At 34.7% G+C, this 14,526-nt stretch overlaps 1 protein-coding gene across 6 annotated transcripts in view; it reads right to left on the bottom strand.

The window, feature by feature from the left end:
• Nucleotides 1–3,398: 3,398 nt before the first annotated feature.
• Nucleotides 3,399–14,526, bottom strand: part of LOC123747741 (uncharacterized) — a 37,878-nt gene continuing 26,750 nt past the window's right edge. For 2 of the 6 annotated variants that reach the window (XR_011230786.1, XM_045729957.2), the window contains exons 2-6: nt 11,451–11,595; nt 6,545–6,750; nt 5,589–5,730; nt 3,904–4,067; nt 3,410–3,849 (exon numbers count right to left, since the gene is read on the bottom strand). Coding sequence is in view for 3 of the 6 variants with exons in the window: in XM_045729957.2 (XP_045585913.2) it covers nt 3,664–3,849; nt 3,904–4,067; nt 5,589–5,730; nt 6,545–6,750; nt 11,451–11,553 (801 nt within the window). In the remaining 3 variants the exon portion in view is untranslated. Of the gene's footprint in view, nt 4,068–5,588; nt 5,731–6,544; nt 6,751–11,450; nt 11,819–14,526 lie in introns of those variants that run through there. The other 4 variants (XR_011230785.1, XM_069337641.1, XM_069337642.1 and 1 more) reach the window with 3 other exon arrangements.

The following is a 14,526-nucleotide window of genomic DNA, read 5'->3' as shown; positions in this document are numbered from 1 at the left end:
CACATACAGGATGAGTATGGATTACACAAGAAACTATTTATTTATTTATTTATATATATATATTCAATAAGTTACATTGGGTTTATGAAAGTACATAACATGATGTATTTACAATCTTTTAAAGCCACTAGTTTGCTTTACAAGGCAAACCAGTGGCTTCATAAACTAGTGGTGGATAAGTTCGGAAACCTGTGTCACCATATGGGACTGGTGGTTAATGAAGACAAAACTAAGTTTTTTTTTTTTTTTTTTTTTTTTTTTTTTTTTTTTTTTTTTTTTTTTTTTTTTTTTTTTTTTTTTTTTTTATATACAAGAGTTGTTACATTCTTGTACAGCCACTAGTACGCGTAGCGTTTCGGGCAGGTCCCTGGAATACGATCCCCGCTGCGAAGAATCGTTTTTTCATCCAAGTACACATTTTACTGTTGCGTTAAACAGAGGCTACAGTTAAGGAATTGCGCCCAGTAAATCCTCCCCGGCCAGGATACGAACCCATGACATAGCGCTCGTGGAACGCCAGGCAAGTGTCTTTACCACTACACCACGGAGACTGAAGTTTGAATGTAGAAGTCGGAGGCCCATTATATTGAAAATAAACGGTAAAAATATAGAGTGTGTTAATATATATAAATATTTAGGCATATATGTTGCATACAAACCCATGAGAGTTTGGAAGCTGAGATGAACAGACTGTTGGGTCAATGTCGAAAGAGATTACAACCTCTGAAGGCCTTGGCATGCTGTGGAAAGGGAGTGGGAGTCCCTGTGCTACGAATGATATACTTGAGTACTGTAAGATCTCTTATTGATTATGCTGCACCTGTTATTTCTTGTTTTAGTAAAGGTAGGATGGGCAAGTTGGAGAAGGTACAAAATGAAGCCATGAGAATTATCTTGGGATGCCCAAGAAATGCTATGATTGAGAAAATGAGGATGGAGTTGAATCTGCAGAGTATTGGGGATAGAATTGCAGAGATAAATGTAGCTTCTGCCATTAGATTAATGAGAGGTGGGGGAGCTAATGAATTGGTCCTCTCAGTTCAAAAGGTGGGAAGTACTGAACAATGTATGATGAAGAAAAGAGCATATATGAATACCTTATGTTCTAATGTTATTAAGTATGATGTTATTACAGAGTGTATTGCTGTGCCCAAGAGAAAATTTACACCACCATGGGATGATTGTAATGTAGATGTAGTAATTACTCCCTTGCAAAAGAAAAAAAGTATGTATGAAATAGGAGAGCTGAGGGCAACATATGATTGTATAATTAGAAAATTGCCTACAGAAAACACTCTACTACATGTATATTGTGATGGGTCAGTAGCTAGGGATGGGAAGGCAGGATGTATATTGTGATGGGTCAGTAGCTAGGGATGGGAAGGCAGGATGTATATGTTCTTAACATTCTGAAACCTATATTGTTTGCTGATGATACTACACTCATCTACTCCAACCCCAACCCACATACACTAAATACTGTAATGTTGTTAATAATGAACTAAAAAAAGTCCACTTATGGATGTCAACCAACAAACTAACACTTAACATAGAAAAGACCTACTACATCTTATTTGGAAGCAAATCTACAAAGGCAATTCAGCTTCAGATGACAATGTAAACATTAGCAATAACAATGATGGAAAGTTTCTTGGTCTATTCTTGGACAAGAGACTCAACTTCAGTACCCACATACAACACATAACTAAGAAAGTCTCTAAAACAGTTGGTATACTCTCCAAAATCAGATATTATGTACCTAACCCTGCTCTCATCTCTCTATATTATACACTAATCTATCCCTATCTCAACTATGGTATCTGTGCATGGGGTTCAACCACTGCAAACCACCTCAAGTCCATCATCACCCAGCAAAAATCTGCTATCAGAATAATATCAAATTCTGCTTTCAGACAACACTCAGCCCCCTTGTTTAACTCCCTAAACATGCTAAACATAATCTCACTCCATAAATTCTCTTGTGTCAACTACATTTACAAAACCCTGTTCTTAAATGCAAATCCTGCTCTGAAACTCTTCCTGGACAGATGTAATAGGACCCATTATCACCACACCAGAAATAAATATCTCTGATATCCCCAGAGTTAAACTTGTATAAATAAATAAATAAATATGTTTATTCAGGTAAGGTACATACATACAAGTAATGTTACATTAATGGATCGATATATAGATAGAGCTAGTACATACAATGCCTAAAGCCACTATTACGCAACGCGTTTCGGGCAGGAAAAACATTAATATCTAGAACTTAATACTAATTGAGCATAAAGAATAAAATGTGTTGAGAACAAATACAAATAAAGATAAAAAAAAGGGGGAACATGACTGAAAAAGCAGCACAAATACAATAGGTTGACAAACAGTGTTGATTAAAAAAAAAAAAAAAAAATAACAGACATGGGTTGACAATAGAGGGGTAAGGTAGGTTAGTGAATTTATTAGGTAGTGTTTAGTTTTTATCTTAAACTGGTTGAGAGAGGTACAGTCTTTAACATGGTTGGGAAGATCATTCCACATTCTGGGTCCCTTGATTTGTAGAGCATTTCTAGTTTGATTAAGTCATACTCTTGGAATATCAAAACTGTATTTATTTCTGGTGTGGTGCTCATGGGTTCTGTTACAACCTTCAATGAAGCTTTTGAGCTTATATGTATGTATTTGTAATGTATGTATGTAAACAATGTATTTATTATCATTTATCAATTCTGATAGAAATTACCTACTTAAAATTATCTGTTAGATTAAGGACCTGCCTGAAACGCTGCGCATACTAGTGGCTTTACAAGATTGTAAATACTGTACTATTCAATGTATTCTCACAAACCCAATGTACCTACTTGTATATATATAAATAAAATAAAATAAAATATTGTGATGGGTCAGTAGCTAGGGATGGGAAGGCAGGATGCAGTATGCCAAACTGAATTCGTGCGCCCCTTGAGGGACTTGAAGTAGAGGGATAGGGATCACAGGATAAGTATGGGTTGCACAAACTACTGGTAACAGGATGAGTATGGGTTGCACAATTAATTACTACAAAGTGGTTGAGTATGGGGTGCACGTAAATGAAGACTCCCAAGAAGCAAATCAGAGATCAGCCCAAGCTTCATCTTGAGGCAAAGCTCAATGCCTTAAGCCATATTGATGCTCTGTCCACAGAGCATTCTCTCTCTCAAATCATAATAGTACACTAATGGTTCCCTACACCACCCCTCAGGTGCAGCTGCAGCAGGCTTAGGTGACATGATGACTATGGGGTGCACAATAAACTAACACTCACAGAATGAGTATGGGCTGCACAATAAGCTACCTCTCACAAGATTAGTAATAAAGAAACATTAATTTTTTGGGTAGGGTGACTGAAACTCATCCTGGGGTAAAAATGTTTATTTAAATTTATTATAGTTAAATGAATTTAGTAAATTATTCCATATATTGTATTATAAGTGAATTGACACTAAACTATAAATGATACTAATAAGGTTTTAAAAATGAAAAACAGTAAAAATCCTTCATGTAAGATATGGAAGTTGAAAAGTAAATTAACTGTAAACTAAATTATAAACTGTAGACATAATATAAAGTATTATAAGTAAAATACCTATAAACTACCAAATAATAAGGTGTAAGGAACCATTTCTATTGTTTGTCCTTTTTTACCTGTTTCCTCAGGTATTTTAAAATTCCCATTCCGTTGTTACTACACTGTTTTCCTGGTGTAGTTCCCTGTGGTTCAAATTTTACTACTTGTACTTCTTGCTGTTTCTGAATGATTGCTAATGGTAGCCCTTGTTGCACCTGCGGAACTTTTTGTAAATGTTCCACCTGCGGAACTTTTTGTAAATGTTCCACCTGCGGAACTTTTTGTAAATGTTCCACCTGCGGAACTTTTTGTACTTGTTGAATTTCTTGCACCTGCGGTACTTTTTGGACTTGATGCACCTGCTGCACTTGTAGCTCGTCATGATTTTTTTCCAGGGCATTATCGCTATCACCTTCTGATCCTAATGTAAGTTTATCTGCATCAAGCTTCCTTGTGCGTGCTGGAAAAAAAATAAAAAATAGAAAATAAAAAATTTCGAAATGGAAGATCCTGTGTAACAAATTTAATCAGTTACTATGATCGAGCCGCAGAAATTTTACAGGAAAGAGATGGTTGGGTTGACTGCATCTATCTGGACCTAAAAAAGGCATTCAACAGAATTCCACATAAGAGTTTGTTCTGGAAACTGGAACATATTGGAGGGGTGACAGGTAAGCTTCTAACATGGATTAAAAAATTTCAAACTGATAGAAAAATGAGGGCAGTAATCAGAGGCAATGTATTGGACTGGAGAAATGTCACGAGTGGAGTACCACAGGGTTTAGTTCTGGCTTTCATGGATAAATAATAAATAAATTGTTTATGATTTTTTTAGACAAAAGCTAGAATATGCAGCAGTTGTATGGTGCCCATATCTTAAGAAGTACATGTACAAACTTGAAATGATACAAAGACGTCATGGGTGTCATAGGGGCCCCAGCACACTGGTTTGCTAAAGGGCCCTTAATGCTGTCGAGACCTTATGGGCCCTTGGACCCATTACGTTAAGACATAGTGCTGTATTGGGCCACACACTTTTTGCCATATACATCAACGACAGAGATGATTGAATTGAAATTATATATATATATATATATATATATATATATATATATATATATATATATATATATATATATATATATATATTGTGACGGTAACGCATTGGTGTTCGGCTGTTCAAAGCTAGGGGTATGGCCTCGTCACATAGTATTAAAAAAAAATAGAAAATCTGGAACTTCGTATGTGGTAAGGTAAGGAGAAGAGACACAAAACACAAGTAAACTTTAACAATGAAATTTTAATTACGTTAAATAAACAAAACATGAATAAAATGGACAAACAAATTCGCATAATAAAATCAATCAATCAAAATAATAAGAATAATTAAATGACACAATGAAAAGTTACGTTAAGACAAGTGAGCAAAATAACAAGAAGTGCAATATACAAGTAAATGAAAGGTGCTGGAATATTGGCTTAAGCTATTACCTCTCTCAGTACACGTACGCCAAAGCTTACGTCTAGCAGGGAGAAGTGTTAACTGTGTGAAAGCACGGAATATTCTGAGGACTGAGGTCGTGGCGGCCCCAGACATCAAGTAGTATGGGGGGGCGAGTGCAGTTGCAGCCAGACCGGCGACCAATCAGCGAGGAGCCGGCAGTAAGACAGGTAGTTTGGCGGTTTGAGTCTGAGCAGGTGTCCCTGGCTGCATACGTTTTGCGCTCTGGCAAACCTTGCTGGTGTTGTTGTCGTTGTTGGACATTTCTTCCTTAGTAGTTTTATATAGATGTAACGACGTAATTGTGGAGGGAAGAGCAGGCTCAATCTCTTGAAGGAGATTATCGTCACAATATATATATATATATATATATATATATATATATATATATATATATATATATATATATATATGCATATATATATATATGAGAGAAAATAATAGGTGGTGATATATTTATATATTATGTGAACTACTTACATAAAAAGAAGTTAGTGGTGAAGATCTTCTTGTCCTCTTCTTGTATTACGTTTTTTGGTAGGATACCATGTGTCACCCGTGCTGGTCCTTTCTTGTAATAGATAACGATTGATTCATACCCACAGCCATGCAGATATGTTAGCTGAAAAGCAAATAATATTTAAACAATAACACTATCTGGGAAAATGCAACAAAATAAATGTTTGATGCATAGCTGGGCATGTGCAATAGAACCCATAATAGAATCACAATACCAGAAATAAATATCTTTGATATCCCCAGAGTCAAAGTTATTCTGTGTAAATACTCTATGCAAATAAAGGGACCTTGTCTATGGAACTCACTCACTAACAAATTTAAAAACTGTCCAACTTCTGCCATTTTAAAAAATAAAACCAAAAAGTACCTAATTTTATCTTGATAGTTTCCTAACTAGTGCATTAAACTCACACTGTATCTTATGAAATCCAATGCCAGAATATATGTGCCTAAACCATACAACTTTTCCATTGTAATCATTGCTATCACCTTATATCATGATTGTTATATTGAATGCATATCTTACTATATTATACCTTGAAATATTCCTCAAATTATGCTACAATTTATATGTTGATAACCCTCAAATTTTACTTTAATGTACATAGTAATCTTTGTGATACTTTCTTACAATGTACCAGCCAATTTTTTCCATTTTTGCTTTAAATTGCCTATTTGAAATTATCTGTTAGATTAAGGACCTGCCCAAAACACTATGTGTGCTAGTGGCTTTACAAGAATGTAAAAACATCAATGCTATGTACTCTCATAATCCCAGTGTGCTATCTTGTATATAAATAAATAAACAAATAGTATGTAAGTACTGTACAGTATTATTCATGTTGATTCTATACCTTATCAAGTTCAGCATAAGAAGAATACAAATGAATACAACAGATGTAGACAAACTTCAATACCTGATTTTCAATCCTTCGTAGAACCCGGCTTGCTGTATTTCGTTCTAAAGCCTTCTTGCCTTTAAGTAGAAAACGGGCTTCCTCTTCTTTCTTCATTAATTCTCTACTGTTTCGGAAGTCACACTGGCAGAACTTGCAAACATTGCTTCGGACATGCACACATTGTTTGCAGTTTGTGCATCTCCTCAAGAATTTTCCCTGAAGACCTGAAGGAAATAATTTCTAATAAAATACTTTCAGATTCAGATTCAGATTCAGATGTTTATTCAGGTAAGGTATATACATACAAGTGATGTTACATTAATGGATTGATATATAGATAGAGCTAGTACATACAATGCCTAAAGCCACTATTACGCAATGCGTTTCGGGCAAGAAAAACATTAATATCTAGAACTTAATACTAATTGAGCATAAAAAATAAAAAGTGTTGAGAACAAATACAAATAAAGATAAAAAAAGGGGGAACATGACTGAAAAAGCAGCACAAATACAATAGGTTGACAAACAGTGTTGATTAAAAAAAAAAAAATAACAGACATGGGTTGACAATAGAGGAGTGAGGTAGATTACAGGGAATTTATTAGGTAGTGTTTAGTTTTTATCTTAAACTGGTTGAGAGAGGTACAGTCTTTAACATGGTTGGGAAGGTCATTCCACATTCTGGGCCCCTTGATTTGCAGAGCATTTCTAGTTTGATTAAGTCGTACTCTAGGAATATCAAAACTGTATTTATTTCTGGTGTGGTGCTCATGGGTTCTGTTACAACCTTCTATGAAGCTTTTGAGATCAGGATTGGCATTATAGTTTAGCATTTTATATATGTATAATACACATGAGAGAATGTGCAGTGACTTAATATCTAACATATTCAGAGATTTGAGTAGGGGTACCGAGTGATGTCTGGGGCCAGAGTTGGATATTGTTCTAATAGCAGCTTTGTGTTGGGTAATTAGAGGACGTAAGTGATTTTGGGTAGTAGAACCCCAAGCACAAATACCATAGTTGAGATAAGGATTGATAAGGGAGTAATAGAGAGCCACCAGGGCAGGGCGTGGTACATAATATCTGATCTTAGAAAGAATGCCCACAGTTTTTGAAACTTTTTTTGATATATTTAGAATGTGTCCCTGGAAATTCAGCTTGTGGTCAATGAGAATGCCACGGAATTTGCCATCTAATTTGTTACAAATTTGGGTATTGTTTATTTTGAGATTTATTTGACTAGAGGATTTATTGCCAAACAGAATATAGAAAGTTTTGTCAATGTTAAGGGTGAGTTTGTTGGCAGTTAGCCAAAGATGGACTTTATTTAGCTCAGTATTTACTGTGGCATTTAGAGCAAGAGGGTCAGGACTGGAGTAAATGAAGGTTGTGTCGTCAGCAAATAGAATTGGTTTGAGGTGTTGGGAGGCATTTGGAAGGTCATTAATGTAGATGAGAAAGAGGAGAGGGCCAAGTATGCTGCCCTGAGGAACACCAATGTTGATGGGTAGGGTGGGAGAAATTGTATTATTCACAGAAACATATTGGAGCCTGTCAGTAAGGTAGGACTCGAGGTATTGTAGGGAGTGTCCTCTGACTCCATAATGATGTAATTTAAGAAGAAAGTTATGGTGGTTGACAGTATCAAAAGCTTTACGCAGGTCCACAAATAACCCAACAGGGAACTCATTTTGATCAAGAGCTGTATGAATCGAGTTAAGCATACTAATAAGTGCATCGTTAGTGCTTTTTTTGGGCCTGAAGCCATATTGGCAAGGGCTAAGTATATTGAGTTTGGCTAGATATGAGTAAAGCTGCTTATATATTAGTTTTTCAAAAATTTTTGACAAGTTTGGCAGGATTGATATAGGTCTGTAGTTGTTAACATCTGTGGGATCACCACATTTGTGGACAGGCGTTACTCTCGCTTTTTTTAGAATATCTGGAAAGGTTTGGAGTTCAAGTGACTTGTTGAAGAGCAAAGCAATAGCAGGGGCTAAAGATCTGGAGGCTTTTTTGTAAATTAAAGTTGGTATCTCCTCAAGGGCACCAGACTTGGTTTTAAGGGAAAGGATTATCTCATTGACGTCAGTGGAGTTAATAGGCTTTAGGTACAGAGACTGTGGATAGTTACCTGTAAGATAGTCCTTAATGTCAGTACTGGAAGATGGAATATCATTTGCAAGGGATGAACCTATTGAACTCAATAGCAGAATCAGAGGCTGAAAGCTGACCATCGTTATTAGACAGGAGAGTCGGTTTGTTATTTAAAGATTTCTTTGATCCCAATATTTGTGAAATTGTGCTCCAAGTTTGTTTAATGTTGCTCTTTATTTGGGTAAATTTATCTTCGTAGTATTTAGTTTTGGCTCGTCTAATTATCTTAGATAGCAATAATGAGTAATTCTTTGAGAATTCTTTGGAGACAATTCCTAACCTATACTTCTTCTCAAGGTCGTGTTTTTTGTTAATGGATTTCAGTATTCCCTTTGTAAGCCAAGGATTGTTAAGCCTTTTGCTTGTGACTTGTTTTGTAAGCCTAGGACAGTGGGTGTTATAAAGGCTAAGAGTTGTTTGTAGAAAAGATTGCACTGCTAGGTTGATGTCCCCTATGTTACCTAACTCGGACTCCCAGTTGACATTATCAGCAGCAGTTATAAAATTGTTTATAGCAGTTTCATTGTGCAGCCTAAAGCTTAACTCCCTTGTTTCTAGAGGTGGTTTGCTAATGTTAGTTAAGAGAAATGTGGGGTAATGGTCTGTAGTGCTATCGGTGATTATACCTGAAGTAAGCGGAGAGGTTATGTTGGTCCAGATGTGATCTAGAGTCGTGGCAGTGCTATCAGTGATTCTAGTAGGTCTAGTGATTAAGGGTATGAGGAAGCAGGAATTCATACAGTTGAGGAAGCTAACAGCAGTAGGGTGTTCTGGCTCGCAGAGGTCAATATTAAAGTCCCCTGCGATAATTAGGTGGTTTTTGTTCAGTCTGTTATCAAGTATTAGATTTCTAAGGTTTGAGTTGAATTCAGACACATCAGTGTTGGGAATTCTATAGACTGCACCCACAGACAGGACAGACTCGGCACCCTTGACTCTGAAGCTGGCGAAGATATACTCCCCATAGCAGTCTCTAGTTCTAATTTCTTTTAAGCATGTTAGTTCTTGGTGGTAGTAAAGAGCAGTGCCACCACCTCTCTGAAGTTGACGACAGTTGTGAATTGCTGAGTAGTTAGGCATGTTAAAGAGTTGAGTAGTATCCTCTTTCAACCATGTTTCAGTAAATATAATAAAAGAGAATTTGTTGCCAATAGTTTCAATCAAGGCACTAACATCATCGAAGTGTTTACCTAGGGATCTAACGTTCAAATTGATTACAGATATATTGTGATTATGAGTTAATACATTGTTTACATCATGTGCTGCAAAATATCTGCAATTTAGATCATTAAAGTGATTATTGTCATAGATAGTGGATAAGAGGTTAAGTTCTGGGTCTATACTTGACTGCATAAAAAAAGCTGATTGCAGAATCAGAAATAAGTAGAAATAAGCTATAAAATAGGGAAATATACACAATATTGTACAAAACAAACACAAAAGGGGCTTACAGGGGTACAATGGAGTAAGGGAGTATGGCTAGGCTAGGCAACCTAGGTAATAAATGAGATTAAAGAAAAAACATATAAACATGGACTATACAAAACACATGGACTATACAAAACTTATATTCAAATGACCTATGCTGCAAAAATTATAAGTTAAATTGTTGTTAAAATGTACTACAGTAATTAAATATATTATTTAAATTATGAAATAATCTACATTAACACTAGTGAGAGCAATGTTAAAAATTTTAGGACTGCATCTGGAAATAACTTTAATTTTGGATGTGATTAACCATGCTGTAACTCGTATAACAAAACTGAGAGGAGTTGCATCCAACAGCCTGATTGACCAAGCTGTTAATTTCAAGCGAATACTATATTATTGGAAGAAAAAAAAATTATATATATATATATAATATTGTATACATATAATTATATTATACAATTATTATATATTATATATATATAATATTGTATAATATTGTATTATATATATATATATATATATATATATATATATATATATATATATATATATATATATATATATATATATATATATATATATATATCAATATTGTAACTTTTTTTGTGTAATGACGTTTTCAAATAAAGTTAGATAAATATACACACATACCAAAAGAATAGGGGTGGTAGGAGAAGAAAATATGAAAGTGTTCAGTGAGGATCCACAAGGTCTTCTCTGAGTACTCTTTATTTTCTTCTCCGAGGCTATGGGTCCCTACACTTGCACCAGAGGTGTACCCCTCATATATATATAATATATATATATATATATATATATATATATATATATATATATATATATATATATATATATGACAGTGTCAGACCACGGAGGAAAATTGAAACAAATTTCCTTATATTAATACATCTTCATTCAGAAGAAGTCATGTATTAATATATGAAAGTACTTAAGGAAATTTCTGTTTCAATTTTCCACAATGTTACAAGGGGTCCGTCTAATTACCACAAGCTACACAAGCTTCACAAAAATTCCAGGCAATATGTTAGTAATGAATAAATATGATATGTTAGATTAGGCTGACATAACCTAACCTAACCTAATCTATCCTAACCTAACCTAACGTAACTTAACCAAACCAAACCAAGTATCTCAAGTTACAAATATCTCTGGGAACTCGTATTATCTGCTGTTGTAGAATTGACAAAATGGACAGTGTCAACAAAATTATTCCCACATACTCCGTCACTATGTGATGGAGTACACATAGAACAGGGGACTGTAACAAATGTTCTAGCATAAAACTTTGTACAGTTTAGTAATTTCTTACCGTTTGATGTACCAGGTAGATCCATGTGTGAAGTTTTATAGCTGGAGCTGGAAGATCCTGTCGAGATGACTTCTTCAAAGAGACTAATAGCTTCCACACACATTGTGTCTTGAGTCTTCCAGTACTTGGCCTACAGTTACCAGATCTGATTTACAGAAACTAGTGAACTATGGAGATAAGATTGTTAATAATATACTTTTTTTGAGATTCATATGACTTGCAGCTTAAAAACCAACCTTATTTTAAAATAGTACACTAAAGTACATAGCAAATTGCAAAATTCGTAGCTTTAACTACTTTAAAGCTAAATTCTCAAGCTTTGAAAATAAGCACAATTTGCTATTTTAAGCGGAATCTGGCAACTCTGATTTAGCATGTAAACATTGACTTGCATTCACAATGTAGTTATTTATTTTTCAACAATTTAAAACGAGTTATGAAAATACACACATTGGTACATTATTGCAAAGGCACTATACTATATATATATATATATATATATATATATATATATATATATATATATATATATATATATATATATATATATATATATATATATATATATAAATTGTTGCAAGTCAAGCAACAAATATTTTACATTGAACAACAAATCAGATTAGAAAGGCAGTATTGCCAAAATAGACCCCAGACACACCCTGTGGGTAGTAATGGACCCCCATACCGACCCTATGAGGGGTAGTTTATTTATTTATTTATGCATATACAAGAATGTACATAAGGAATGTGAGGATACAAATATGGTAATTACAGTCTTGTAAAGCCACTAGTACGCGCAGCGTTTCGGGCAGGTCCTTAATCTAAGAAAATTTTAAGGAGGTAAATACTTGCAAAAATTATAGACAAAAAAATGATAACAGATTACATGAAATGAAAAAAAGATGAGAGAAAATTGTAGGTACAGTATATTAAAGCACAAAGGAAGCTGAGATTGATTGCAATGACAGCTTGAATGGTAGTTGACAAAAAAATTGGTAGGCACAATACAGCAGAAACAATATAAAATTGGTTGCAATGACAGCTTGAATGGTAGTTGACAAAAATTGGTAGTCACAATACAGCATATGGCTAGCACATAGAAGAAGACAGCAATGAACACAATGATAAGGTTGTTTGATATTACATAAAAATTAGGAGATTGGGTAACACTAAGTACAGAGCAAAATTAAAGCTCAGTGTAGGAAACTAAGAAGATGAAGTTAGGTACTTTTTGGTTTTGCTTTTAAATAAGGCAAAAGTTTTACAGTTTTTCAATTCACTAGGGAGTGAGTTCCATAGACTAGGTCCCTTAATTTGCATAGAGTGTTTACACAGATTAAGTTTGACCCTGGGGATATCAAAGAGATATTTATTTCTGGTGTGGTGATAATGGGTCCTATTACATCTGTCCAGGGAGTTTCAGAGCATGGTTTGCATTTAAGAACAGGGTTTTGTAAATGTAGTTGACACAAGAGAATGTGTGGAGGGAGTTAATATTTAGCAAGTTTAGGGATTTAAACAATGGAGCCGAGTGTTGTCTGAAAGCAGAGTTAGTTATTATTCTGATAGCAGATTTTTGCTGTGTGATGATGGGCTTAAGGTGGTTTGCAGTGGTAGACCCCCATGCACAGATGCCATAATTAAGATAGGGGTAGATTAGTGCATAATATAGTGAGAGGAGAGCAGAGTTAGGAACATAGGAACAAAACCTAGGGCTTTTTATTACCCTGTTAATTAACCATTACTAAGCTAATTATCTTCAAGATCTTTTTTTTTATGATTATTATTTTTCTTATTATTTTTTATTTTACATTTATATTGTCAATCTCTACTGATTTTTTGTATTTTATTTTATGTAACTTCTGTGTCCTCCCTGGCTATCTATTGGATCTTTATTTTACTTCTAAATTGTTACTATTTTATTGTATCTGCTCTTATTCTTGTGTTTTGCTTTATCGTGTATCTTGTATCGTGATCCCTCTGCATCTCTATGCACACTGATATTGATCCTGATCAAAATCTTCTGTCTCATATCTATACCAACCAGCACATTGATCATCATTATTGTAAGTATTTCACAGCACACCAGGCTAAAAACAAACTCCAAAATAGGACCTGTCTATCAGTTTACAACCAAAATGTTAGATCACTTGGTAAACATTTTGACGATTTAAATGCACTACTCACAGCACTAGGTACTAACCTATCGTTCATTATTTTAACAGAAACTTGGCTAAATAAAGACTATACCCAACTCTACAACTTAGCTGGTTATAAAGCCATTCATAACTGTAGGCCTAATAAAAAAGGTGGTGGCACAGCTATATATTACAGAGATACATTTATCTGCAACAGTGTTATTAGTGACAGAGATGACTACTGTGAATATACTTTTGCTCAGTTTACAATTAAATCCCTTAAATCCTCTTTGACTATTGGAGCCATCTATAGATTTCCTAATACTAACATAGCTTCTTTCTCAGACAACCTAAGGAATCTTATTATAAACAACAATCTCAACAAAAACCACATCATTCTGGGAGGAGACTTTAATATTGACCTGGGTCAACAAAACTGCTCTCAAGTTGACTATTTCCTTAACAGCATAAACTCCTGTATGCTAATCCCCACTATCACCAAACCTACCCGAGTCACTCAAACATCAGCCACTACCTTGGACCACATATGGACAAACATAACAGCTCCCCTTGTATCTGGTATAATCTACGACAGAACAACTGACCACTATCCTACCTTTCTCATAGCGAACATGGACATAACACCACCAAAAAGCAAGAAACTTTCATTTAGGCTACACAGTGAATCAGCTTTAGACAATCTTACAGAGGCACTTCACAATATTAACTGGGATTCTGAATTCAATAATACCCATGATATAAATTCATTAGCTAACCTCTTCCTCTCCAAAACTCTAAGCCTCTACAACCTTCATTGTCCCCTTCTTACAAAGCAAGTAACTGACAAAAGATTAAACAATCCATGGCTCACAAGTGGCATTCTCAACTCAATCAACAAGAAACATGAATATGAAAAGAAAGTTAGGATTGGCCTAGTT

This window comes from Procambarus clarkii, chromosome 38, assembly GCF_040958095.1.
Source record: "Procambarus clarkii isolate CNS0578487 chromosome 38, FALCON_Pclarkii_2.0, whole genome shotgun sequence".
Classification (NCBI taxonomy): domain Eukaryota; kingdom Metazoa; phylum Arthropoda; class Malacostraca; order Decapoda; family Cambaridae; genus Procambarus; species Procambarus clarkii.
This window is presented reverse-complemented; position numbering and strand designations above follow the sequence as displayed.